The 26,376-nt window shown below is 40.4% G+C and overlaps 3 protein-coding genes across 9 annotated transcripts in view; 1 reads left to right on the top strand and 2 right to left on the bottom strand.

Annotated features, from left to right (window-relative positions):
* CCDC30 (coiled-coil domain containing 30) overlaps window positions 1–11,501 on the bottom strand; it is a 162,959-nt gene extending 151,458 nt beyond the window's left edge. For 2 of the 3 annotated variants that reach the window (XM_061184382.1, XM_061184381.1), the window contains exons 1-3: window positions 10,931–11,501; window positions 2,984–3,161; window positions 662–782 (exon numbers count right to left, since the gene is read on the bottom strand). In XM_061184382.1, the coding sequence (XP_061040365.1) occupies window positions 662–782; window positions 2,984–3,001 (139 nt within the window). In that variant the 5' untranslated portion in view covers window positions 3,002–3,161; window positions 10,931–11,501. Of the gene's footprint in view, window positions 1–661; window positions 783–2,983; window positions 3,162–6,879; window positions 6,939–10,587 lie in introns of all 3 variants that reach the window. The other variant, XM_061184383.1, reaches the window with a different exon arrangement.
* A 2,499-nt stretch (window positions 11,502–14,000) lies between these two features.
* Window positions 14,001–17,514, bottom strand: PPCS (phosphopantothenoylcysteine synthetase). 4 transcript variants are annotated; one of them, XM_061184386.1, is made up of 3 exons: window positions 17,480–17,514; window positions 16,628–16,731; window positions 14,001–14,857 (listed from the first exon to the last, which is right to left on the bottom strand). In XM_061184386.1, the coding sequence occupies exons 2-3, from the start codon at window positions 16,718–16,720 to the stop codon at window positions 14,534–14,536; spliced, it is 417 nt and encodes a 138-aa protein (XP_061040369.1). In that variant the 5' UTR covers window positions 16,721–16,731; window positions 17,480–17,514; the 3' UTR covers window positions 14,001–14,533. The 4 variants fall into 4 exon arrangements, with proteins under 4 accessions (XP_061040369.1, XP_061040367.1, XP_061040368.1 ...); XM_061184384.1 differs by lacking the exon at window positions 17,480–17,514 and adding an exon at window positions 16,904–17,472; XM_061184385.1 differs by lacking the exon at window positions 17,480–17,514 and adding an exon at window positions 17,349–17,406.
* Window positions 17,515–17,963: 449 nt separating this feature from the next.
* Window positions 17,964–26,376, top strand: part of ZMYND12 (zinc finger MYND-type containing 12) — a 34,652-nt gene continuing 26,239 nt past the window's right edge. The window contains exon 1 of one of the 2 annotated variants that reach the window (XM_061186701.1): window positions 17,964–18,087. In XM_061186701.1, the coding sequence (XP_061042684.1) occupies window positions 17,978–18,087 (110 nt within the window). In that variant the 5' untranslated portion in view covers window positions 17,964–17,977. The remainder of the gene's footprint in view (window positions 18,088–26,376) is intronic. The other variant, XM_061186702.1, reaches the window with a different exon arrangement.

Raw genomic sequence — 26,376 nt, forward strand, 5'->3', positions numbered from 1 at the left:
CCCCAGAAGAGCTGACACAGGTAGTTAGGACATAGTGTGGTAAGTGCTGTAATCGACATTAAAGAAAATCACCACTCTGTACTCTCTCACACACATTTGAGAATATTTCAGAATGCATACCTTAAAAAGACAGGCAGAAAATACACCTAAAGCATTACAAGTACTTTTCTTTCTTTTTTTTAATAAATTTATTTATTTATTTATTTTTGGCTGTGTTGGGTCTTCGTTGCTGCGTGCGGGCTTTCTCTAGTTGCTGAGAGCGGGGACTATTCTCCGTTGTGGTGCACGGGCTTCTCATTGTGGTGGCTTCTCTTGTTGCAGAGCACGGACTCTAGGCACGTGAGCCTCAGTAACTGTGGCTCGCAGGCTCTAGAGCGCAGACTCAGTAGCTGTGGCGCACGGGCTTAGTTGCTCCGCGGCATGCGGGACCTTCCTGGACCAGGGCTCGAACCCATGTCCCCTGCATTGGCAGGCGGATTCTTAACCACTGCACCACCAGGGAAGCCCTACAAGTACTTTTCTTGAGGTGGAGGATATGTAGTAATTTTTTTTCCTTCCTTCTACTTTTACACATTTCCCAAACTTTCTGTAATTGTCTCATGCTAATTATTAGAATTAGGGAAAAAATTAAAATTTACATGTTTACAAAAGGAAAAATTACCCGGTTTGAGTTGGAGTCCTTTAAACTCATGCCTAGGCTGCTTGCTTTCCTTTTCGTAACCATGAGAAAATGCTTCCTTTTCCTCTGGTAAGTTACAGACACGGTTTGCATAATTTTCCACCTAAGAAGAAAATAATACATTTTCTTACAAGTCTATGAAGTGAAAGAGCCATTAAGAGATCACCATACTATCGATGTTTATAATCTAAGAAATAAACAGAAAATTCAACTTTGCTTAAGTGTGGATCTCTCTCCCTAAACTTCCTTCCAGCTGTCATATGTTATCAGACACTGTTTCCCATAGATAGGATGACACATCACCACAAATTTCTGGGACAGTCACAATCGCTGATACTTTTTTCCATTAACAAATCAGGTTTTAAATCAAGTCTCCTTATCTATGGTTTAGGAAATATGATCATGATACTCAGGAACAGAGAAGTATCTACACAGTATTTTATATCTTAAGCAAAACTCATAATTAAGATGTCTTAAATGCTAATAGGAGCTTGTATTAAAATAAACTATTGGGTATTCTTTAAAAATAGTTTCTGATTAATAGACAGCTTCACAAAAGGCACTTTTATGTGGCTAATAATAATAGATTGAAAGCTAACTATATGCTCCAGGTACTATGTTAAGGACATCAAATATTGTGTTTTCACCACAACCCTATGACACTGTTATCTCCCACTTCATAGGTGAGGGCTGCTGAGAGAGGCTGACAGACTTGCGTTGTCAAGCAAAGCGGAAAGGGAGGACCCGGACCTCACACTGAGGTGGGCCAGAGCCAGAGCCTGAGCTCTTACTATGCCAAATTACTTAGAAGGAGACTACCAAAATAACTGCATTTTGCTGAATTGTGTTGAAGCCTTTTTTGGACAACTGCTCAGAATATGAACAAAAAGCTGAATGATACAGTAGAAGGAACACAGAACCACAGTCCAACTTTATCACTCCCTGGTATGCTTCAGTTTCCTCCTCTTTAAAATGGCAGGAACAATACTACCTATTTCTAATAATAACAGTTATAATTTATTGAATACTTGCTGGGTGCCAAGTATACATGTGAAATGTTTTCTACACGTTAATATGTGTAAACCTCACAAATCCTTTTGAAGGAGCTATTATCTTCTCAACTTACGGAAGAGGAATTTCAATCTTAAAGAAGCTGAGTAACTTGCCCAAGGTTACACAGAGAGTCAATGCCAAAGGCAATTTTTCACCCCCAGCTGCCTAATGTTAAAAGTTCACGGTCTACTATGCTATCCTGCTTTTGTTCTAAAGGAGTTGTACTCTTCAAGAGTTTGGAAATCAAACTGCCCTCTAAGAGTTAAATTTAAAAATCAACAAGTTAGCTGAGCTGAGCTGTCAAAACACAACAACGATCTGCAAGCAACCTGAGAAAATTTTATTAACTCATTTAAAGAAAGTAGCTTATATGTAAGAAAGTAGGTTGATCAGTACTGGACACATCAAAAAGAGTGATTAAAGAGTCAAAAGGTGCCATTATCTGCTCATCTAAGGGCTAGGTACCCTGGTTCTAGGATACAACAGGTCCAGAAATAAGGGCAGGTATGGATAGCTTTATGGTGTCAATCTGGCTATCTTAGCTACTGCTCTAAAAAATTAGAATCATTTGTTCAGCAAGTAGACATTTGATTAAAATTTGGCTTCCTATGTAGTGTGCCTGTAGGGAAAAAAGGCATCAGTCACAGGATATATGTGTCTGGTTCCTTTGGCAGTTATATTTCTTACTGTCAACTAAAAAGCTGGTATCTATTTTTCTACAAACTTCTCTGTGAGTTTGGTCAATACAAGGTCACCTTTGAGAAGCAGATCCACTCACAGTACGCCGACTAATCAGGTTTCTAAGCCTACTAGCAGGACAGTCAGCTAGAGGGTTGGTTATTGAGACAAGGATGAATTTACCAAGATAATGAAAGCACCTTGAGCAGACCTATTTGGATATTCAACTAGTCACCTCTGGGCAATGTCCTGCACATGTACTCTATTGGAAACCAATACAGCTTGTTGACATATTTCATTAAAAAAAAAGTGTGCATGTGGGTGCATTGCAAATTACACAGTGACATTCAAATGTTGGTTTTTAATATGTTAATATAATGAACGACAATGAACAAAACCACAGCCATCTTTTTTTCTTTTTCTTTTTGGCTGCGCTGCGCAGCATGCAGAACTTCCCTGACCAGGGATTGAACCCATGCCCCCTGCACTGGAAACATGGGGTCTTAACCACTGGACCACCAGGGAAGTCCCAAAACCACAGCTATCTTAAAACTTTATGATATTAGTTCTTACTTCTTTAATTTCTTCCATGTGCTTCCCTGACAGCTCTTCTAGATTTCTGGTAGCAGTCCTCAGCCTGTCTTTGCTGTAACAAGCACCAGACAAAGTAGAGTTGTTCTTCTGTAAAGGCAAGGAGTTCAATCCCTTCTTTCTCAAGATGGTGAAGTAAGTCTTCTAATTGAACTTCTCCCTTGATAAAAGAGATAAGCATATGTGTATGTATACACATGTGTAAATATACAACTGAGCATGCAAGAAATCTCATATGTACAGTTAGACTCTCTACAAAGTATAGTTTAGTTTTCCTATTAATTAATGGTTATGTTATCCATTTATAATGAGCACTTACATGAAATAGCTAGCAATACAAAAAATATTAAAGCTTTGAAGAGTTGTATTATATCTTCTAAAATAAGAAATGACATGAAATATATGCATTAAAAAAATATCACCTTTCTGTCTGCCCAGTTCTGAAGTTTGCAATTTAATAATCTGAAAATCTCCCAAAGGTCCCTTGCGATGTTATAAATTCCAAAGAAGTTTCTGTCTGTTCTTTTGAATATTTAGAAATAAAAGAACTCCTCTGGAAGCTAGAGAGCCCATTAATTCTGTACTATCAAGGAACTATTTTGCTCACAGAATATGTCTTATAATTTTTGTTGACTTCTAAGTCATTCAACTCTCTTCTAAAACTTCTTGATCTAAGCCTGCCATCGATATTGTCTTTAATTTTTTTTAACTTGGAAGTAGTCATGCTACATAACAGCTTGCACTACATGGTGGGGGAGAGATAAATGTCTGCTGATTGATGAAGTGGTATCTGTGTTACTAGAATCACTAACTGTGAATAAGACTTGCTGGTACAATCAAACATAACTTTTAACCAAGTTAATCTGACCCAGATTGTAGGGATAAGCATAATTGTTATTGTACTGCAGCTAGTCTACATAATTATATTCAGTTTTGCTTTTTAAGAGCAAAACGATATTTTGATTATTTTTATCTTTTCTTGCTAAGTTTTCCAGAGTCTCATCCTTTTCACGTCAACAGTTTTTGTGGACGATATACAGAATGTTAATTATCATCTGATACATTAAAAAAAAAAAAGAAAGGGACCCAGATCTGAATCTTTGTGCCCCCATGTGTCCTCCCCATGACTTATAGCTAAAAGTCTTCTTGTGCTCCTCCCCACCCTACCCCCATCGTCTGGTCTGCATTCTTACCCTCCTCCCTACAAGGTTTTTTAGTACTATTCAGTTCCTTGTGGTTTTAGTCCTGGGTATCAGAGCACCCAAGACACTAGGAATACATTACATTCTATGAGGCCTATTTGGCAATACAGAAAAATGCTTATGTTATAATAAAGAGAAAAAGTAGACGTAAAGGTATTATTACAACTATGTAAAAACCAGACACAGAAGGAAAAGAATGGAAGCAAATACATCAAAATGTTAAAACACAGTTGTGATAAACTGATGAGATTGTGAATAATTAGAAAACAAATGTTTGAATTATTACATGTCCTATACTGTGAGTTGCTTGCCCCCGGAGAGTAGCATAACCCCCACCTCCCATGCTGTGGGGTGGAGTGGGAGAGTCTGAGGCTGGAGGAAGTTGAAAGGAGAAGGGGACGGGGGATACTGAGAATATCTTTGGATCCTTGGCTTCTGGGAGATTTGGGGTATCGGAAGGTAAGCAGGGATATAGGAAGAGGGGGCTTGGCTGGTCAGGAGGGCGGTAGAGGCTGCAAGTCAATACCCAACTCATCCAAGCTCCTAGACTGAACACCCTTCCAAAGCCAGAGATCTTTAACCTCCATTCCACTTAGTCATCCATGCCCATGGCTACAACCAAGCTCTTGCCATAGCCTAAACTACTGTTGAAATCCTGCAGATCTCAGCTCCAAATGTCCCACTCTGACCACCACCTTCTGCTCTTTTTTGTGTGTGTGGTAAATTCATGAAACTTAAAATTTACCATTTTAACTATACTTCAGTGTAGAATTCAGTGGCATTAAGCACATTCACACTGTTGTGCAATCATCACTATCCATTTTCAGAACTTTTTCATTATCCCAAACATAAACTCTGTACCCATTAAACAATGAGTCCCCATTTCCCACTGTATTCTACTTTCTGTAGCTATAAATCTGCCTATTCTAGGTACCTCATACAGGTGGAATCACACATTTGTCCTTTTATTTCTGGCTTATTTCCCTTAGCATAATGTCTTTAGGTTTCATCCACTTTATAGCATGGATCAGAATTTCCTTCCTTCTTAAGGTGGAATAACATGGCATTGTATGTATTTTGTTTATCCATTCATCTGTTGATGGACATTTGGGTTGTTTCCACCTTTTGACTATTGTGAATAACGCTGCTATGAACACTGGTGTAACAAGTATCTGTTTGAGTCCCTGCTCGTTGTTTTGGAATTGTTGGATATATAAATCTATGTTTAACTTTTTGAGGAACTGCCATAAAACTATAAATAATAACCATAGTAATGGGTATGAAGTTGTTGCTCTCTTAAACTCTACTTATTCTATAATAACAGTTGAACCCTCCAGTCCCTGGACCATTACATCCTCTCTCAAACTACCAGAAACTCTTCGGCTTCACTTATTTCCCCCTCAAGCCTGGACCCAACTGTTGTTCATTTCAATCAGTCTCTCACCAATGTCCCCAGTTATCTAGCTCCTCGTCCCACCTTCCCCACAAATCCAAACCGAGGGGAAAGTTTGATCATTTGACTCTTCTCCGCCTATTTTAGTTTGCTGAGTTGCTGGTAGAGAAAATTGCAACAAGTATGCAGACTGGAGCCACTACAAATCCATGGTCTGCAGCCTGAGCCAAGCTCCTTTACTTGCATAGGTCATTCTATGCACTTTGCCAGCTTCTGCTACCATTTCACTCAGTAAATATTCAGGATTTCCACCTCTCCCATCAAACTCCAAATCTCACCTCTCCCCTCTGCTGGTCGACGACCTTGTCTCCCATAGCAATAGTAAAACTAAGGCCATCATAAAACTCTGGCAGCTTCTTGTGCTACCACCAATACACTAACCTTTAGCTTTAGAGATCCTGCTCTCTTTCCCTCCAGGAGGAGCTTTCCATCCTCCTGACCAAAGCTAATTCCTTTACCTGTGTTCTAGATCCCATCTTCTATTGCTTCCTCAAGGAAGCTTTTTCTTTTCTGTTTGCTCATTATCTCCCTCTCTATTGACGTTGTGCCCTTAGGTCAAGAGGTCTCTGATCTTGAAAATAAAGATACAAAAATAACTCTTCTTTGACCCCACCACATCCCCCTCAAGTTACTGTCCTATTTCTCATGTCTTCCACACTCCTCAGATCACTGCATTTGGCTTCTGCTCTTACAACGACGCTCAAAATGCCAAATCCAGGGAATTCCCTGGTGGTCCAGTGGTTAGGACTCTACGCTCTCACTGCCGAGGGCCCAGGTTAAATCCCTGGTCGGGGAACCACAAGCCGTGTGGCCAAAAATTAAATAAATTAATTAATTTTAAAAAATGCCAAATCCAACTGGACATGTTTCTGCTCTTTTTATATACGACCTCTGTGCAGTATCTGCCCACTCCTTTCTCTGTTCTATGATGTCACGTCACTTTCTCCTGTTTTCGCTCTTACCTCCCTGGCCTTTCCTCCCCTGTGTTCTTCCTGGGCTCCTCTTCCACAGACCCGTCAAACGCCACCATTCTTAAGGACCCTGCCTTTGGCTCTCTGCCCTTCTCACTATCATGGGGATGAATAGCTCGGGCAAAGGAGTCTGACATACTTTTGTTCAATCCCTGGCTCCATCACTTTATAGCTGTGTGACTAACACAAGTCATCTAACTTTTTAAAACTTTGCTTTCCCCCAAATAGAATGGATATAATAGCAATGCCTACCTCATTGGGTTGTTAGGAGGATTAAATAATAATCCATCTCTGCTAAGCTCCAGATCTATCTAGAAAAAGTGGAAAGAAACAGAAATACACTGAAGTTAGAACAAATACAAGTGCAGGTGGCAGAAACTGCCAGTTGTCCTTCAATATGTATTCTTCCCTTTTTCTGCAGAAATAAGACATTTAATTTTTTTGACTGATCACAGGGATGCCTGCTTTCAGCTTGATACAGCTGTGTGACTAAGTTCTGACCAATGGGATGTAAATGGAATTGTGTGCCACCTAGCCTAGGAAATGTCCTTAAAGGAACAGGATGCCCTTTTCCTCTTCCTCTTCCTTTCTACTGGCTGGAATGCAGACAAGATGGCTTGAAGCTTGAGCAGCCATCCCAGACACCATGAGGCGGAAGCCACAGGCCATGGATAATAGAGTATCGCGAGAGAAGAAATCTGAGTCTCTGGCAATTTCAAAATGCTGCCCTATCAGTTCTGGGCTGCTTTATTCTTGACTTTTATGTGAGAGAAATACATTTCTTTTTCAAACCATTACTATTTTGAGTTTTCTCACCTTTACAGCTGACCAATCCCAACTACTCAGGAGGGTTACTGGAAGAATATGATACAAGAGCATATGCTGCAAACTAAACCTAGCTACATGGGAAATGGATATGGAACTGGACAGCCATTACTAGTCTATCCTGACCCATGAGGTCTTTGTCTATGGGTTTCCTTGTGAATCTGCTCCCATTTACTTGCTTCTCTACATGGATGGACTTTCTCTGCTTGCTTACTCATCAGCTAAAAACAGCCATCCAAGCCCTAAGCCTATGTAATTTTTCAGATTAAGTCATTCCTGTTATCTACCTCTTAGTTCAAATTTATGAAAGAGAGACAATTAATTATTTGTTGTTCACCCAACGAATTATGCCCCTCTCTCCGAAGTTAGTCGTACAGCATTCCTCATTCAGTCAGTTGTGGCTGGGATAGGTTGGAAGTATGGGTACAAATACGGCCACCAAACCCTACTCTTTAAGCAAGCATTGGTGGAGAGGTACAAGTTCCAGGGAAGAGTATGTAGGCTAGGAAGGCAATACAAAATGAGTCTACTATTTAAGACCAATGCATATCCAACTCTCTAGTGAACAACTCAGTTTGAACAATCCACTCATCTTTCTCTTACACCTGCTCCTCCTTCTGTATTCCACAGTTAATAAAATCACCATCAATATATAGCTTCCCAAGCCAGAAACCTAGGGGTTATCCTTAGCCCCTCCTTATTCATCCCACTCTCATGGACAACCAGTCCTGAATTTGTAGATTCTACATCTTTTATAATTTTCCAGTTCATCCTCTCTTAGTTTAGCCTCTCCTCATCATTTGCCCAACTTAGTGTAATAGCATCCTTAACTGATTTCCCTGCTCCCGGGCTGGCCCTCATCCCGTCTGTACTCCACAAAGCTCTCAGACTGACCCTTGTGAATGCAAGTCACTTGCCGCTTAACATTCGCATTGCTTTCAGGAAGAGTTCGAACCCTTAGCTCGGCACCAGAGAGTCTCCGCAAGCTGGTTCTCGCCTGTCTCTCTCGTCTTATCTCCTGCCACACCTTGACAGCCCTCATGCCAGTGTACGGATTGATCCCCATCATGCTGCTTATTCCATGACTTTGAATATTTGGGTCCCTCTGCCTGGAATCCTGGGTCCTTCTGCCTGTTCTGCTCTGACATCCCAGAACTCACATTTTTCCAGTGGATTTATTGAGACCCGATAGTTGAGTAATTCGAAAATTCTAAAAATGCAGATCTTGAGGTAATACAAATTCATTCTTTGAATTCTAAATGCTTTGACATCTAAACTGTGCCTAAAATTGCCCACATAACAAAGTATATAAGAATACTGTTCTTTAAAAGGAGATACTGAATAAATGCTCATTAAGTATCTTAAAAAGCCACTGTCTGCAAAGAAGCACATCCTGTAGCATTTTGGGGCTTCCAAAAATGTCTAGATGTAAAGAATGAGGCAGTAAAGCTGTCAAAGCAAACCGAGACAGAGACAAAGAATTTTAAATGGGAGGAGGGCAAAAAGAATGAGTGCAGTCATTTCGACTTGTTCTTATTTCTCCTAGTAGGTGCCCTCCAACTACAGTGCAGGGGCCAGGACCATAACTCATGCTACAGCACATCTCCTGGCTCTGAGAAAAGGATGAACTTTGGATCCCATGGTCTTCGAGTGACATAAGCGAACACAGTAAAGAGTATGGCCATGAAAACTGAGATATGCACTTGGGTTATTCATCCTAGCCCTTCTTTCTTCCTCCTCCCCAAATATAATTTAAAACTTACAGATGTCTTAAATACAGTATATATTATACCTTTTATTCCTTTTCCATCCCTGAATAAAATGAGAAAAATACTTTTTTTAGAAGTTCAGAACAATGTAGCAATGTTTAAACTTAAAATATAAAATTAAGTGAAAAAGAAAGGCAAAATGTACACTATAACTATGTAAAAAACGTATGCACATAAGCAAGGACTGACACAGAACAGAAAAATGAACTGTTGATATGTCGACCTCAGCACTACTGACATTTGGGGCTGGCTAATTCTTTCTTGTGGAGGGTTGTTCTGTGCACAGTAGAATGTAGAGCAGCATCCCTGGCTTCTACTAACTAGGTGCCAGTTATACATCCCCAGTAGTGACGACTACAAATGTCTCCATCCATTGCCACATGTTCCCTACGGAGCAAAATACCCCCACCCCCGTCCCAGGTTTAGAACCACTGGGATAGGGGTGAGAGGAAAATTTTTTTAATTTTATGTTAATATTGCCATAATGATGTTTGTTCAATAAATACATATTGGAAGGGGAAAGGAAAACTCCTTACCATATAGCATCTAACAGCCCCTTTTTTCAAGAGTTAGAATTTATTCAGTTCCCATTTAATGTGAAAAATTGAAAAAGCTGCAGAACTTGTTTTTCTTTTCCAATCTACTATAAAAAAGGAAGCTGAATTTCTCAGTATTTGGAAACCTGACTTGGCTTTAAGCATGAACATCACAAATAACTGCTGTAATTGGCCTGAGAAATAAAAATATCTAAATCATTCTATCCCCACAAATACCTGTTAAAAAGATACACTTTGCATATCTTCAAAATAACTTTACATTTAAGAACAGTAAGACTCAATGAGAAACACATACTTTAAGACAAATAAAGTTTTCCATGCTAAAATACAATTGCACTGGATCTAAATAAATCATATTCTATTTTTAAGGCCTCTCTGCTCCAGTCTTTTTAGGACTATTAAGCCTGCCCCCTTGCCAAAAATATTTATTTTCAATCATTCCTCCTGTTTTTTTTGGTTGTTGTTGTTGTTTCTTGACTCACATCACAAGGGATGTTTCTGATTAAGAAACTGACATGAAGAGGAGGCACAAGAACTGTTTCAAGCATCTCCTTTCCCGAAAATTCTATCGTATCACGGTTTTGGGTTCATATGGACTTAAAGTTGAAATCTTGTTACATGATCATTCTGAATGATCTTTTCACATACATGAATGCATCACGAAAATGTATGCCTAACACAGTATTCACTTAAGCAAGGAACAATCTTCCTTCTTTATATAAGACTGAGATAAGCCCAAAAAATGCATTTTGATTTTTTTCCCCTCCACTTTCAAAACACACTAGTAGAAATTTACTGTTTGTATTTACCAATGTGTGCTTCTCCATTCTCGTCTCTAGTTTACCCAAGACAGAAAGCTTGACGTAGCACAGAGAAACAAAGAAAATCTTCCAAATGATTCCAGGACTGGAGAATGTGAAATACTTAGATACCCAAAGCATTGTAGCAGGAAAGAAGGAGGTCGTGTAGAGATGACAGAGGTGGTGGAGACGAATGGACATTCAGGACTGTACAGTGTGGACATTCAGGAGTGTGCAGTGTGGACAAGAAAGCGTGAGAATGGCTGCGGAATGAGCAGGACGAGAAAACTGGCGCTCAGGATAATGAGAGAAGTGGATGAGGTTGTAGCTTGAAAGGCAGAAGGTAACTGACTTGATGACGTCTGATGTTGAGGATACAAAAGGCCTCCAGAGCTTCATCAGGAATTAAAGTTCTGCATGGCGAACATAGGGCAAAACGGAGAAAACGGCAGTTCTTTGTTCACAGGCCGACAACCAGGGGAATCCGTGGCTCGGTGGACTTTGTCATGGCCTGGACCTTCAGACGCAGTCTCTGTGCAGGGGTGAGTCTTCGCCTGGAAAGTGAGAAAAGGAACGTCTACCTAACAGACTGAGGGTTCTAAGCCCTCTTTAAATAAAAGCAGCAGCCTAATTCTAAAGGCCTGAGGCAGGTGGGTCCCGGGAAACCGGCGAATCTATCCTCAGGCAGAGAAAGGCCAAGCCAGGTGAGTCTCTTCTCCTGTCGTTTCGGGCCCTGCTGGGCAGAAAAGCGGGAAAGACCTGGAATGCTTAAAAAAAAAAAAAAAAGCGGAGAATAGCTGCTTTCCTCCTTGGGGCTGCGGCGGGAACCTCAGGAACCAGGCCGGAAATTGTCCTTTGGAGAGCGCAGTGACTGTCTGGGGGCCGCTACGCTCCACCGCTGCTCAGCGGAGAGCTGCAGGTGCCGGTCCGGTCACGGGCGTCATAGCAACCGCGCTCTCTGCGGAGACGCCGCGTCCTTCCGGCGGGAACCATAGAAACGACACGAACCATTGGCTCAGGGGCTATGCTTCCTGCCAGAGACCATTGCTACGGCGCAGACCATTGGCCTCTGGCTTAGCTCCGGGAACGAAGGTACGGCTCATCCCATTGGCTCTGTAGTAACCATGGTAACGTAAAGGCGCGTATTTGCAACTTTTAAGTGTAAGTTTTGCCACAGGGTGTTTATAGTTCTTATGTAGCTTCCCGCCAGGCCTTATCGAGAGCCCCAGCCTAATAAACTTGGATTTATTTTTCTAGAAGTAACTTCATTCTTAAAGGGGGAGGTTGCTAGGAGTTCTGAATTTTAGGTCAGAATCTGTCACCTGGGTGGGGCACCTAAGACAAATCACAACACTTTTGGAATCGACTTATTATTGTAAAAATGAAGAAACCGGACTTGACTAGAACTATCCCTAAAGCTGAAGTCCTTCAGAAGCCCTAAGCACTGAAAATTCGGTTTATGCGAACAGTATCCTCCACCTATGTAATGCAAAATAAAAATATCTAAAAGACACAAAATTTAACATAGCCTCGGTTTTTATCATCTTCATTTAAATGCTCTTATCGCAAGATTCTAGTTAGTTCATCAAAGCTCGATTTTACTCATGTTTTGGGGCCCTTGCTTTGCTGGTATCCCAAACACATACTTGACATTTCTTAGTCTTATTCTAGTTTCTCATAGGATCCTTTCCAAAGCTTTGCCGGTTCTACATGCATTATCTGGACGGATACTGTTCGCATAAACTACTTTCTAGAAGCGCTTCAATCTCTCCCTCTGGCACCAGAGCCCTTGCAAGTGTTTTTCTCTCTGGTCTGAAATGCTCACCACCATCACCTCCAGCCCACTTAACTTCTGTGTAGCAGTTCAAGCGTCATTTCCTCCTCAAGGATACTTTCCTTAGTCCTCCGATCTAGATCAAGTTCCTTATTTGCTCTCACTGACTTATGTTCCTTTTCATTCTTAGGTTTTTTTTTTTTTGTCCAAGCTGTGGCTTGGGATTGAACCCGGCCACGGCAGTGAAAGCGCCGCATCCTAACCATTAGACCACCCTCATTCTTAGTTTTCTTTCATTCTTTACACACTTCCATTTGCTGATTAAACAAACAAACAAAACAACTTCTTGGAATTTTTACATGTGTAAATACTGTTTAAATGCTCTGAATGGAAACTAAACTGAATTGGAAAACACTCTAAATAATTCCATTTAGGGTAGTGGTGGTTGTTTTTAAGCATTAACAAAACACAACAGAAAATGGTTCCCAAGGGAAGTAATAATTATGATAAAAACAAACATCAGAATCACTTCTAGTTCTAACTCCATTTATCCTCACTGTACAGTCAAAGATAATGACAGCCATCATCCACATAAGCTATAGATGTAGGGAAGAAAATCAATCTTTTATTCCATGCCCCTTTAGTACTGCAGCCACTGCCTAGTCTGTTGCTTTTTAGGTTTTGCCAATTGGACCAGAAGTTAATTTAAGATTTTTGTTCAATAGGATTTCTGCCTCCAGAGAAGTCCTGATTGCTGCAGTTACTTTTCCTCTGCTTCCTGATTTAATGAAGTCACATTTCCTAAACACTTCACCTGAAGTATTTAGATGTATCTTAGCACTTCTGTTCATATCTTTTCAATTAAAGTTTATTGTACTTCTATTATCAGACACACTTTGGGCTACCCTTCCCAACTCACTCCATGAATTGCATTTTAACTCATTTATGTGAGGTAGAGTACTTGCTTCTACCTAGTTCTTAATGGTAGTGTTTAACATTGCACTCCGGACCATCCTATGGGTCATTTAGGGTATTTCTCTGGACTCCACTTCTTTTGCACTCCCAACTCAAAGTCCAGGACAGTGGGAGCTTTGAAAACACTGCCTTGCTAAGTGAGAAAAATAGCAATTGCAACCATTTATTGAATGTGAATTACGTGCCAAGTGCCAGACTCATGCTTTACCTTCACCATTTTATTTAATCCTTACAACAAATGGTGTTATTTTGCAGAGAAATTATCGCCATTTTATAGATGAGGAAACTAAGTCAGGTATCTAAGTTTATAATGCTAATCGGTGGCACAGCTGGAAGGGTCTAACCTGGCTAAGATGACTCCAAAACCCATACTCTTTACCACCTTGTAATGCCTCCTTCAGGGCAGTGGCCACCAACTGGGCCCTGCATGGCCCCAGGTAGAAGCCTGGGTTAACTTTCCCTCAAGAGCAGTTCTAAAATATTTGAAAGGTAAATTCTTAACTCAAATATGGAGTGAGTCTAGGACAAGAAGCAAGGAGTAAATGTAGTGGGACAATCATCATTCTATAGGTAATCTATCTTTGGGGAGGTGTCCTTCTCTCCTACTCCCATCTTTAGTAAATTTCAAAAACAACAACAACAACAACAACATCATCCTTTCCATTGTGTTGGCTTTGGGGCACACACTTTATTGTACTTAATTTTTTATATATCCATTTCCCAAACTAGACATGTTTATTCATCTTTTGAATCCTCAAAATCCTCAGGGCCTATCACATAGTAGGCATGAACAAATATTTGATCTTCAAAGCATGGCCATTCATGCATCCATAATCCCTTTTACAGTATGAAGAAGATTGATATTCAGGCCCCACATGTATATTTTGAGGAATATAATTCCCAATAAGCTCTTTTTTTTTTTTAAGGTGAGAAACAACTTGAATCATTTTCAAAATCAAGATAACATTCAGGTGAGTGTGTCAGGTGGTTTGGTCATAACTGCTTTACCTTTGTTTTCATGTTTTATGAGTATTAAAAGACCTTTAAAAGACAAACACCAAGCAATATTCGTCTGCACACCACTCACTGCTTTTCCCCTTCATTTTCTGTCTTTAAGAATGCAAAGGATTTATTCTAGTTCTCACCATCTGTAAGAGCCCTGGTCCACTGAACAATTTTTGATCCTATAAATAAAGGCTTTTTACTTCAGTTTTTGTCATGTATAAAAGCGGTATGTCGAGACAGAAGATCATCCACTATCTTCTCTTCTATCTCTATGCCTTTTCCTACTTCTTCCTCTGATAACAATAACTTGGTTTCTGAGTCTTTGGTTATAATAACCACAAAGGACCGACGTGAATCAAGGATATTAGCCACCACCACTTGATGTCGATAAATTTCCAAAGCATTCCGTGCACGATCAATTACAATGGCGGGGTCAGTCTCCAACTTAAAGGAAATTATAAATGCTTTGGGAGCCCAGTCTTTAACCAAAGGAGAAAGCATTTTTGGCACCATCTTCATTGTTATCTGTATTGGAAAAAGAGAAACTTAATAAGCAAACAAGGTTACTACCTACCAACCAGGTCAATCTCTAGGGAAACTAAAGAAGCAGAGACTCAGATGTTTGGCTATGTCAGTTTAAGTGGGATTTCTCACTTCAAACTTTTTAAAGCATATTAAATGCTTACTTAAAAGCCTTGCCTCTGTTGTGTTCATAAGGATGCCTGATTTCAAGGCTTCATCCATATTCTGGGGCAAACCATGTCTTATGAATTAGCCCTGCTCTGCAAACCTCATCGCCATTAACAGAACTCTAAAGAACAGCATTACATTTTCTCAAACATTCCCTTTTATTTTTTAAACCAAACCCTCAAATAAACAAATGCAAATAATCTGTTTATGCAAATGTTAGTTTGGCGGAAGCTCAAATAAGGTTAGGTTTTTAAACCTCTCAGCCTAAAATATTTCTTGCATTGCTAGACTGGCTATTTGATTCCATTTAAAAACTGTAACTTCTAAAAAAAAAATAAAATTGTCACGTACCATCTCAGCATTGAGGAAACAGAAGTGACTGTATTTTCATTCATCAAATACTACTATATTATTCTCAATCCCTTCTAAGGGGAATGTTGAGTCGTTTTGTGTACTTTCAAGATAGAACTAAGAATGACAGGAATTACAGGATAAACTAAAGCTCCCAGAATTTAAAAAGTATGAAATCACTAAGCTAACCATCAGGATTTCTCCTCAAAGAGTTAGCAAGTGTGATAGGGATCACATACCCATTCCCCGCTTTATTTTTCTCCTTAGCATTTATCACTACCTAACATAGTATGCATTTGACTTACTTATTGTCTCCTCTGCAGAATATAATCGAAACAAGGGCACAGTATGTTTCTTTTCACTGCTTTATCTCCAGGTCCTACAATAGGGCCTGGCATATAGTAGGTACTCAATAAATATTTGTTGAAGAAATGAACAAATGAACTATTCTACAAAGTCAGCAAGTGCCCCACAGGTAGTTTCTCCTATTTAAATTCTACTTGTATCACCCAGTAAATGACTAAGAATTCCCTCAGGTTGCAAGTAGCCAGATCATCTCAGCATCTCAACCACACCACTACCTTCCCCATACCTCTTCCTTAAACTGCAACAATAACCACCATCTAATCACCCCCCACCACTTTCTCTAATTCACCTTTCATACTGATGCCAGAATGTTCTTCTCAAACAAAAACTTTATCTCATTCTCCTACTTTGGTTTCCCTTGGGTCCACAGGATAAAGTTCAAGCTCCTTAAGAAGGAATACAAAATCTTCTACGTAGGAAGCTGTCTCTTCAGTATGCCCTCCATCCCCACCACTCTCCAGGCTCTCCAGCCTTACCAAACAACTTCAGTTCACAACACACTGCCCATTTCCAAACTCCAGCCGTTTACTCTATCTGGAGTGACCTTCCCTACTTTGTCTGGTACACCCTCTGCTCATCTTTTAAAACCCAGTTCAAGCCATCTCCTCCAGAAAGCCTTGACTTTCCCCGAGATTCACTCACCCCATGCTCTGACTTCACTTTGTACGTACCTCTACTAGAGCATTTATCACTCTGTACTGTAATTATGTCTGTGTCCAGCAACCTCACTAGATTGTGAGGTCCTTGAGGGAGAGCGGTGTCTTAGTCATCTCTGATCCCTAGTGCCTAGCACATACGGAATGCAGAAAGGCCATCTCCAGATCAAAAGGAAATTAACCCAAGATTGGTTATAGGGAATCAGATCTCTGGAAGAGACGCGCCCATCACCTGCAGTGGGCCCCCAGATGACTGGATCTTGTGTTCAGGCATTTCAGACACAGGAACATAGAAATCTGACACGGCCGCAGCCAGGTAAAACATCGCAGAAGAGCCTGCAAAAAGAAGCACAGGGTGTAATAAATCGGAGAAGGGTATGGGGTCAGCTCCTTTTCAATTCAGGTTCCCCCGCTGTGAGAGCCGTGGGTAAAAAGGGGGTAAGGGGATGCGCGTCTTGGGGGAAAGGCTCTGCCTCCCGGCATCCGATGGACACCTAAAGGCACGCACCTAGAGGATTGAGCGCCTGGGCTGCAGCCTGCAGCAGATGCAAATAGTCTGCCAAAGTGGTGAACTCTATGGCCAGGAAGGTGCCGGCAGCCTCAGCCTCCTGGTAGCTCCGCAGAGCCGCAGCGAAGCCCGGGAGTGCCTTCTCCTCCGCCTCCAAGCTCAGCAAGCCCGAAGCCGCTCGGCCGGAGGGCCGCAGAGCCGACAGCCAGGTCTGGGGCAGGAAGCGGTGGGCAAAGGGGAAGGCAGAGCGAGCACGGTACAGAAACAGGACCCCGTAGCCCGCGGCCAGGAAGGCTTCGGCCGAGGTAGCACCGCGCCGCCCGCTGCTGAAGTTGTCCAGGAAGCGCACAGGCCGGGCTTCCAGGGGGACCTTGGTGCCGCCGGACGTGACCAACACTACCCGCCGGCCCTGAGCGCCCAGCCCGGCGGCGAACCGAGCCATCACCTCGGCCCAGCGCGCAGCACCGGCGGGCTGGGGGAACTCGGCGCCCAGGTCCACTGCCGCCATCGGTCCCGGAACGCGGCGCACCAGCGCAAGCTACAGGGTCTTCGGCGCCACGCCCCCTGCCCCGGTACCTGGCCCACGCGCAGCCGCAATAGTGAGGGGGCGGTTCGCTACCGTGCGCTGCAAGCCAGCGCCGGGTTTCTGCAGGTCTGGAAATGCGTGCTGGTTCCGCCCCACAGCGTGCGCAATTGACACTGAGCTGGCGGGAGTTCTCGGCTGGGCAGGCAGCTGGAGGAGTCACACCCCCCCGTTTAGTTTCCTAGTCTGGGTGAAGATCTGGCCGTGTTTGACCCTTACCGGCTACCATACAGACCCTGCTAGGCTTGGACCTCGCAAAAATTTGAGTGCCCGGCCATTTAACCTTTGGATTTGTAGTGCGGGGCTTGTTTTGTTTTTTGTTTTTTTTAAACTCTACAAACGCACTCCAAGTGTCAGTCGAGCCATGCCCCTCCCCCCTGCCCTCGAAATGCTTGGAATGAGGCTGCGCCTTGTTGGTCACGTGACACCGCCGTCCAATGTGTCCTCGCCAGGCAACGGTCCTAGAGACCGAGAACACCGTCTGCCGCAGCATGAACGTGATCTACCCTCTTGCGGTGCCCAAGGGGCGCCGGCTCTGCTGTGAGGTGTGCGAAGCTCCGGCCGAGCGGGTCTGCGGGGCCTGCACAGTCACTTATTACTGGTAGGCCCTGAAACGTGGCACCTGGGCGCCTCAACCCCCTCTGTCTCAGTCAGGGAACCCTCAAAGCGGCTTCAAGACAGGTCCCTAAGACTTCTGTGTCTGCGTCCGCTTCCTCTCCCACTCAATCATTCCTCCCCAGATGTTTTGTTGCGCGCCTACTGTGCGCTATGCACTGTTCTAGGTGCTGAACTTACTGGGGGAAACTCGGGAGACCACGTCCCTCAGAAATCTAATGTTCTGGAACTTCCCTGGCGGTCCAGTGGTTGAGACTACGTGCTTCCACTGTAGGGGACGTAGGGTTCGATCCCTGGTCGGGGAACTAAGATCCCACATGCCATGCGGCTCTGGCAAAAAAAAAAATCTAACGTTCTAACGAGAAAGATAAGTAAACCAACAGACAAAACAAGATAATTTCAGAGAGTGATAAATGCCATAAAGACAAAGGAAATGTGATGGGAGGTTGGGCAGACAGCCTCTCTGAGGGTAGACTATTGATCTGAAGTTAAAGTAGGGAACAGCCCTCCAGGGAAATGCTGGGGGAAGAGTGGCACAGTGAGGCTCCGAGGGAGGGAAGACTTTGGTGTGTTTGAGGAATAGAAAGTTAGTTTGTCAGAGCATAGCCAAGATGGTGACAGTGTAGGGAGGGTAGTACAAGATGAGATCAGTTTTTATTTATTCAGCATAACATCCACTGATCTTTGCTTCAGATTGGACCCTATTTGGGACTTGAGATAAAACAGCTAGGTTGCTGACGTCCAGAAACCTAGTCCAGAGCCGACTAACTTGTTTAAAAAAGAAAGTCTTTATAATACAACCCTACATGACAAGTGCTGTCACTCGGAGTACTATTACCTGGGACCTCTAAGGATGGAAGCATGGTGATGGGGCAGTATCTGGAAAGGTTCCTCTGAAGAAGTAACATTTGCGCTGGGTCTTGAGAGGTCAGAAGGAGATTGCTAGGTGAATGAACAATGAAGAAGGAAAGGTAGAGCACTCCTAGCATCCAGGACTGCTTGGGTAAAGGGTGAGAGAACAGACTTTGTTCAGAGGTGGGTAGAGAAGGTAGCCGTGGAGGGAGCAGTCACTGATTTTCAGACTGCAGTCCAGGGCCCATTAGCGGGTCATGAATAAATCACAACCAGCATTTTAAGAAAAAAAAAAAAAGAATAGAAAGTATCAAAGTAATCCTACTTGAATTGTTTCTTAAAACTTTTGTTTTAGTGATTTATGTGGTTATGTGTCTTTGTACTAGTGAAATGTATTTCCTACTGTACGCTGAGTTAAAAAAAAGTTTAAAAATCATTGTGATAGGTAGTAGTAGGAGTTTAAACCAAGAAGATAAAGATTAGGGCCAAACAGTGACATGAGATCAAGGAGTTTGGAATTTATCCTCTGGGGGGTCATGGATGGTTTTAGATTGGAAGGTAGACGCTGAAGGCTGCGTAACTTCTCAGTTGCAGTGGTCCCAGTGGAGACTGAATTAGGTGTCCCTCCTCAGTGCTTTCACAGCACTCTTTAGGTCCCTTAGCCTCACATTTATGACATGGATTGAAATCACTTGTTCAGTGGTCTGTATTCCTCACTAGGCTGTATGCCCCATGAGGGCAAGGACAGCATCTGTGTTTTCATTGCTGTTTCTTCAATGCATATAGAATACAATTCAGAATTTGTAACAGAAACTGCAAAGCCCTGGTTGCTTCTCTGTCTTCATTTCCCACCAGTCATCCCCTCTTTTCCTTGATGCAGTTACAGAGGCTTTCTTTCAATTCTAATTTGCCAACTCTTTTCCTCCCTCAGTTTCTTTGCCCAGGCCGTTGCCTTTGCTGGGAACTTTCCCTACAATCACGAATTTTCCTAGCTCTCTTTCATCTTTCTGTTCTCAGAAATGTTATTTCTTCAAAGAGGTCTTTCTGGAAAACCCAACCTAAATGCCCCTATCTGATTTTCTCTCTCACATTTTTTCTTCACTTTTTCTGTACTTTTATGTTTTTGTTTTACTTGTTTAATATCTGTCTTTTTTTTTTTTTTTTCTGGCTGAGCCGCGCAGCTTGTGGGATCTTAGTTCCCCAACCAGGGATTGAACCCAGGTCCCCTGCATTGGAACCACTGGACCGCTAGGGAAGTCCTGAGTAAACAATTTTAAGTACATGACTGGCACTCTGGGGAGAGATAAGACTCCTTTGCCTGATATGAGCACCTACCTCTTCCCCTGTCCCCTTCATCCCTCCAGCCAGAAGCAATTCCTCCTTCCTCTCAACTCACTTTGTACTTACTCTGTACCTTTCAGATGACTCTTATTTCCCTGCCTCATTTTAGTTGTTGGCGAACATGTTAGCTCAATTTTATTATGCTCTGTTAATGCAGGATATTATGTTGAATATGTAGAAGGACTGTCTTATGTATGTTATCTTTTGATCTGTTTCAGACCCATCTGCGTATAACCTATGGTCTCCAGCAAAGTATCTTGAAATAGTTGAAACTAAATATTTGATGAATGCATGAATAAATTATTATTTCCTATGCCCTTATCCTCCATTATTTTCTTTCTCTTCTTTCACCACCTTTAATTATTTTTAAGGTCTTCTACTCTCCCCCTACCTTTTCTCCATATTTCTATATCCTTGTGTCCTAGAGATTTCATGATTTTTCCAGAAAATAAAACTGTGGTAATTGTTCTATATCTCACAAATGAGGGCCTTTAATATCCCCTTCCAGGGTTTTCACGGTTGAAGGTAAAGCATCTAGCCCCATGCCTGAGACCATGCTGGCACTCAATAAATATTGTTTTTCCTTATCCCAAATTTAAAGAGCAGGAAGGACAGTCAACTTGAATTTGTGAAAGTTTATTTTTTTGCAAAATAATTTTTCCCAATTAGAAATGTAATTCATGCGCACTACAGAAAACTTGAAAGTACAAAATATAAAGATGAAAAATAATCCATAATCTCACAACCCAGATAATTAATAGCCTGACGTTTTGGTGAATTTCTTCATGTTCTTTTCCTATAAATACATTTATTTTATACACTCTGTGTAATCTTGTGCATATCATTCTGTGTTGGATTGTGAGAATGTTCCCAGGAAATAGAACATTTTTAAGAGAAGGCAGTTTTATTAAAGTACACAGTGAAACATTATAGGTGAAAGAGGCTTCAATACTGTCGGTTAGTAAGTCGTAGCATATAGATAAGAGTAATTTGCAATAATTTTTCCTCTCATTTAACATATGGGGCACAAATTAAAATGCTTTCACTGTCCAGGAAGAGAAAACAGTGAAGTGGTATTCAATAGTAAGATCTGTGGTGAAGTGTAGAATGAATGCCCCGCCTAACGACATTCAAATTAGTTTAAAAAACATGGTAATGGCCAAACAAAACATGTCTGGCCCACAAGCTATTTGATTGTGAGCCCTAATTTGAAAGCATACTTTTCAACTCCTTCTTTATGCATGACCCTGTGATGACTGTGAGGGGTGATACAGATGAATAAGGAGAGAGCTCAGGAATATATAAATATGCGCCCTTTCTTTAGAAAGGCAAGATATGCAGATGCTGTCAGTAGAAAAAAAGTTCAGGCAGTTAAGTAAATTAATATTTCCATTGCTCACACAATTACTCCGTAAGCCCATATTAAATAAATACCCTGTGGAAGTCACCTATTTCTTTATTCTGGCTGTTAAGTGCTTTTATTGATTTGTTTTCAATAATTATCAAAAAACCCTTAAAAATGCTTTTTGTCATTTCTGTGAGAGCTGTCACAGTTTATAAAGAAGATACTTTATCGCATTTCTGTTGTCCCAGAAGAAAGGAAGGAGAGAGAGTATTTGAACACAGCTATGTATTGTCTATGACTGCTTTTATGCTACAACAACAGAGTTGAGTAGTTGCAACAGAGACCGAGTAGCTCGCAAAGCCCAAAATTTACTATCTGGCCTGAAGAAAAACTTTGCTAATCCCTGCCCTAGGTTATTGTTACCTGTTTTGGAATATGTATAAATGGAATCAAATAGCTAACTTTCTCACATTTAAGTAAAAATATATATTAGGCAATAGAAATGCAGAAACCCATGATTGTATGCATCCAACCACAGTCTCAAAATACATGAAACAATAACTGTCAGAACTGAAGGGAGAAATAAATAATTCAATAGTAATAGTTGGACACTTCAATATCCACCTTTCAATAATGAATAGAACAACTGGACAAAAGATCAGCAGGGAAATATAAGACCTGAACAACACTATAAACGAACTAGACCTAACAGACATTTATAGAATACAGAATATACATTCTTCTCAAGTGCATATGGAACATTCTCCAGGGTCGACAAGCTGTTAGATCATTAAAAAATCTCAGTAAATTTATAAGGATTGAAAATATACAAGGTATGTTCTTCAACCACAGTGGAATGAAATTAGTAGTCAATAACAGAAGGAAGTTTGGGAAATTGATGAATGTGTAGAAATAACACACACAAACAACCAGTGGGTCAAAGAAGAAATCACAAGAGAAATTAGAAAATGCTTTGAGATGAAATGAAAACAAAAGCACAGCATACTAAAACTGATGTGATGCAGTGAAAGCAGTACTTAGAAGGAAATTTATAGCTGTAAACACATACACTAAAAAAGAAGGAAGATCTCAAACCAATAACCTAGTCTTATACTTTAAGGAGTAGAGAAAGAAGAGCAAACTCAACCCAAAGCTAGCAGGAGGGAAATAGTGAAGATTACAGCAGACATAAATGAAATAAAGAATAGGAAAACAATACAGAGAATCAACAAAACCAAAACTTGTTTCTTTAAAAAGGTCGAAATTGACAAAACTTTAGCTAGACTGACCAAGAAAAGAAGACTCAAGTTACTAAAATCAGAAAATGGAAGTGGAGGGACTTCCCTTGTGGTCCAGTGGCTAAGGCTCTGCGCTCCCAATGCAGCGGGCCCGGGTTCGATCCCTGGTCAGGGAACTAGATCCCATATGCCGTAACTAAGAGTTCACATGCTGCAACTAAAGATCCTGCGTGCTGCAACTAAAGATCCCGCATGCCTCAACGAAGATCCTGCATGCCACAACTACGACCCGGCTCAGCCAAATAAATAAGTAAGTAAATATTAAAAAAAAGAAAATGAAAGTGGAGACATTGTTACCAACTTTACAGAAATAAAAGGGGTTATAAGAGAATACTATGTACAATTGTATGCCAACAAATTTGAAGACCTAGATGAAATATATTCCTAATAAGACACAAACTACCAAAACTGACTCAAGAAGAAATAGAATATCTGAGTAGGTGTATAAATAAAGAGATTTAGCTAAGTAATCAAAAAACTTTTCACAAAGAAAAGCCCAGGAGGATTTCACTGGTGAATTCTGGCAAATATTTAAAGAAGGCTTAACAATTCTTCACAAACTCTTCCAAAAAATAGAAGAGGAGGGAAGAGTTCCCAACTTTTTATGAGGCCAGTATTATCCTAACACCAAAACCAGAGAAAAACATCAAAAGGAAACTACAGACCGATATCCCTTATGAATATAGATGCAGAAATCCTTAACAAAATACTAGCAGACCAAATCCAGCAGAATATAAAAAGAATTATATATCATGACCAAATGGAATTTCTCCCAGGAATTCAAGGTTGGTTCAACATATGAATATCAATCAATATAAAACATCATCTTAATAGAATAAAGAAAAAAATCATATAATCATCTCAATAGATACAGAAAAAACATTTGGCAAAATCCAACACCCTTCATGATAAAAATACTTAACAAAGTAGGAATAGAAAGGAATTTCTGTAACTTGGTAAAGAGTATCTATGAAAGAACCATAGAGAAACACAGCATTAGCATCATACTTAATAGTCAAAGACTATAAAATCTTTCCCCTGTAAAATCAGAAATGAGGCAAGAATGTCACTTTCACCACTTCTATTCAACGTTGTACTAGAGGTTCTAGTCGGGGCAGTTAGGGAAGACAATGAAATAAAAAGTATCCAGCTTGGTAAAGAAGGAGTAAAAGTACCTCTCTTCACAAATGACATGATCTTATATGGAGAAACCCCTAAAGAACCCACAAAAAAACTATTAGAGCTAATAAATGAATTCAGCAAGGTTACAGGATATACAAGATAAATATGCAGAAATCAGTTATATTTCTGTATGCTAGCAATGAGCAATGTGAAAATGAAATTAAGACAGCTATTCCATTTACAATAGCACTTTAAATAAAGGAATAACCATAGAAGTACAAGACTTATACACTGGAAAAATACTGTTGAACAAAATTAAAGAAAACCTAAATAAGTGGAAAGATATTTCATATTCATAGACTGGGAGACTTAATATGAAACAGTTTGATCTGCAGATTCAATGCAATCCCTGTAAAAATTCCAATTGTCATTTTCGCATAAATGGACACTCTGATCCTAAAATTCATATGAAAATGAAAGGGACCCAGAATAGCTAAAAAAAATCTCAAAAAAGAGCAAAGTTGGAGGACTCACATTTCTCAATTTCAAAATTTACTACAAAGCTACAATAATAAAGATAGTGTGGTACTGGAATAAGGATAGACCTATAGATTGATGGAATAGAATTGAGAGTCCAAAAATAAGCACATACATCTATGGCCAGTTGATTTTCTTTTTCTTTTGTTTTTTTGCAGTTTTTAAAAATTGAAATATAGGTTATATTCCATTTATAGTTATTATAAAATATGGCTATATTCCCCATGTTGTACAATATATCCTTGTAACTTATCTTATACATAGTAGTTTGTACTTCTTAACCCTATAGCCCTGTATTGCCCCTCTCCCTACTGGTAACCACTAGTTTGTTCTCTATATCAATGAGTCTGCTTCTTTTTTGTTATAGTCACTAATTTGTCGTATTTTTTAGATTCCACATATAAGTGATATCATTACAGTATTTGCCTTTCTCTGTCTGACTTGTTTCACTTAGCATAATACCCTCCAAGTCCATCCATGTTGCTGCAAATGGCAAAATTTCATTCATTTTATCTTAGTAGTATTCCAGTGTGTGTGTGTGTGTGTGTGTGTGTGTGTGTGTGTATGTGTATGTATATATATATGTCACATCTTCTTTATCCATTCATGTGGTGATGGACACTTAGGTTGCTTCCGTATCTTGGCAGTTGTAAATAGTGCTGCTATGAATATTGGGGTGCATGTATCTTTTCAAATGAATGTTTTTGGGGGTGTTTTTTGGCTATATATCCAGGAGTGGAATTGCTGGGTCATATGGTAATTCTATTTTTAGTTTTTTGAGAATCCTCTATACTGTCTGCCACAGTGGCTGCACCAATTTACATTTCCCCCAACAGTGTATGAGGGTTCCCTTTACTCTGCATCCTTGCCAACATTTTTTACTTGTGTTCTTTTTTGATGATAGCCTTTGTGGTTTTGATTTGTATTTAACTGATGATTAGTGATGTTGAGCATCTTTTCGTGTGCCTATTGGCCATCTACATGCCTTTTATGGAAAAATGTCTACTCAGTTCTTCTTCCTATTTTTTAATTGGGTTGTTGGTTTTTTTGATGTTGAGTTTATGAGCTATTTATATATGATGGATTATATATGATGGTCATATCATTTGCAAATATTTTCTCCCATTCAGTAGGTTGTCTTTTCATTTTGTCAGTCGTTTCCTTTGCTGTGCAAAAGCTTTTAAGTTTAATTAGGTCCCATTTGTTTATTTTTGCTTTTATTTCCTTTGCTTTAGGTGACAGATCCAAAAAAATATTGCTGTGATTTATGTCAGAGAGTGTTCCTGCCTATGTTTTCCTCTAGGAGTTTTATGGTTTCTGGTCTTACATACATTTTGAGTTTATTTTTGTATATGGTGTTAGAGAATGTTCTTTTACATGTAGCTGTCCAATTTTCCCAGCACCACTTTTTGAAGAGACTGTATTTTCTCCATCGTATATTTTTGTCTCCTTAGTTGTAGATTAATCGTATGGTCAATTGATTTTCAACAAGGGTGCCAAGACCATTCAATTAAGAAAAGAATGGTCCCTTCCAAATGGTGCAGGGATAACTGCATATCCACATGCAAAAGAAGAATTTGGACCCCTACTTTACACCATATTCAAAAAGACTTAAATATAAGAGCTAAAAACATAAAACTTTTAAAAGGAAACATAGTTGTAAATCTGTGTGATCTTGGATTAGGGAACAGTTCTTTGATACGACACTAAAAGCACAAGGAGCCAAAGGAAAAATAGATAAGTTGGGCACCATCAAAATGAAAAACTTTTGTGCATCAGA

The sequence above is a fragment of the Eubalaena glacialis genome, chromosome 3 (genome assembly GCF_028564815.1).
Source record: "Eubalaena glacialis isolate mEubGla1 chromosome 3, mEubGla1.1.hap2.+ XY, whole genome shotgun sequence".
In the NCBI taxonomy this organism is placed as follows: domain Eukaryota; kingdom Metazoa; phylum Chordata; class Mammalia; order Artiodactyla; family Balaenidae; genus Eubalaena; species Eubalaena glacialis.

What these genes read in the sequence shown, in the direction of transcription:
- PPCS (XM_061184384.1), bottom strand. Translation starts at nt 17,411, where the DNA reads ATGGCGGCAGTGGACCTGGGCGCCGAGTTCCCCCAGCCCGCCGGTGCT. An exon ending in CCAGGCGCTCAATCCTCTAG is followed by an intron (nt 16,732 to 16,903) that starts GTGCGTGCCTTT and finishes TTCTTTTTGCAG; the next exon opens with GCTCTTCTGCGATGTTTTAC. An exon ending in CATCTGGGGGCCCACTGCAG is followed by an intron (nt 14,858 to 16,627) that starts GTGATGGGCGCG and finishes TTTCCAATACAG; the next exon opens with ATAACAATGAAGATGGTGCC.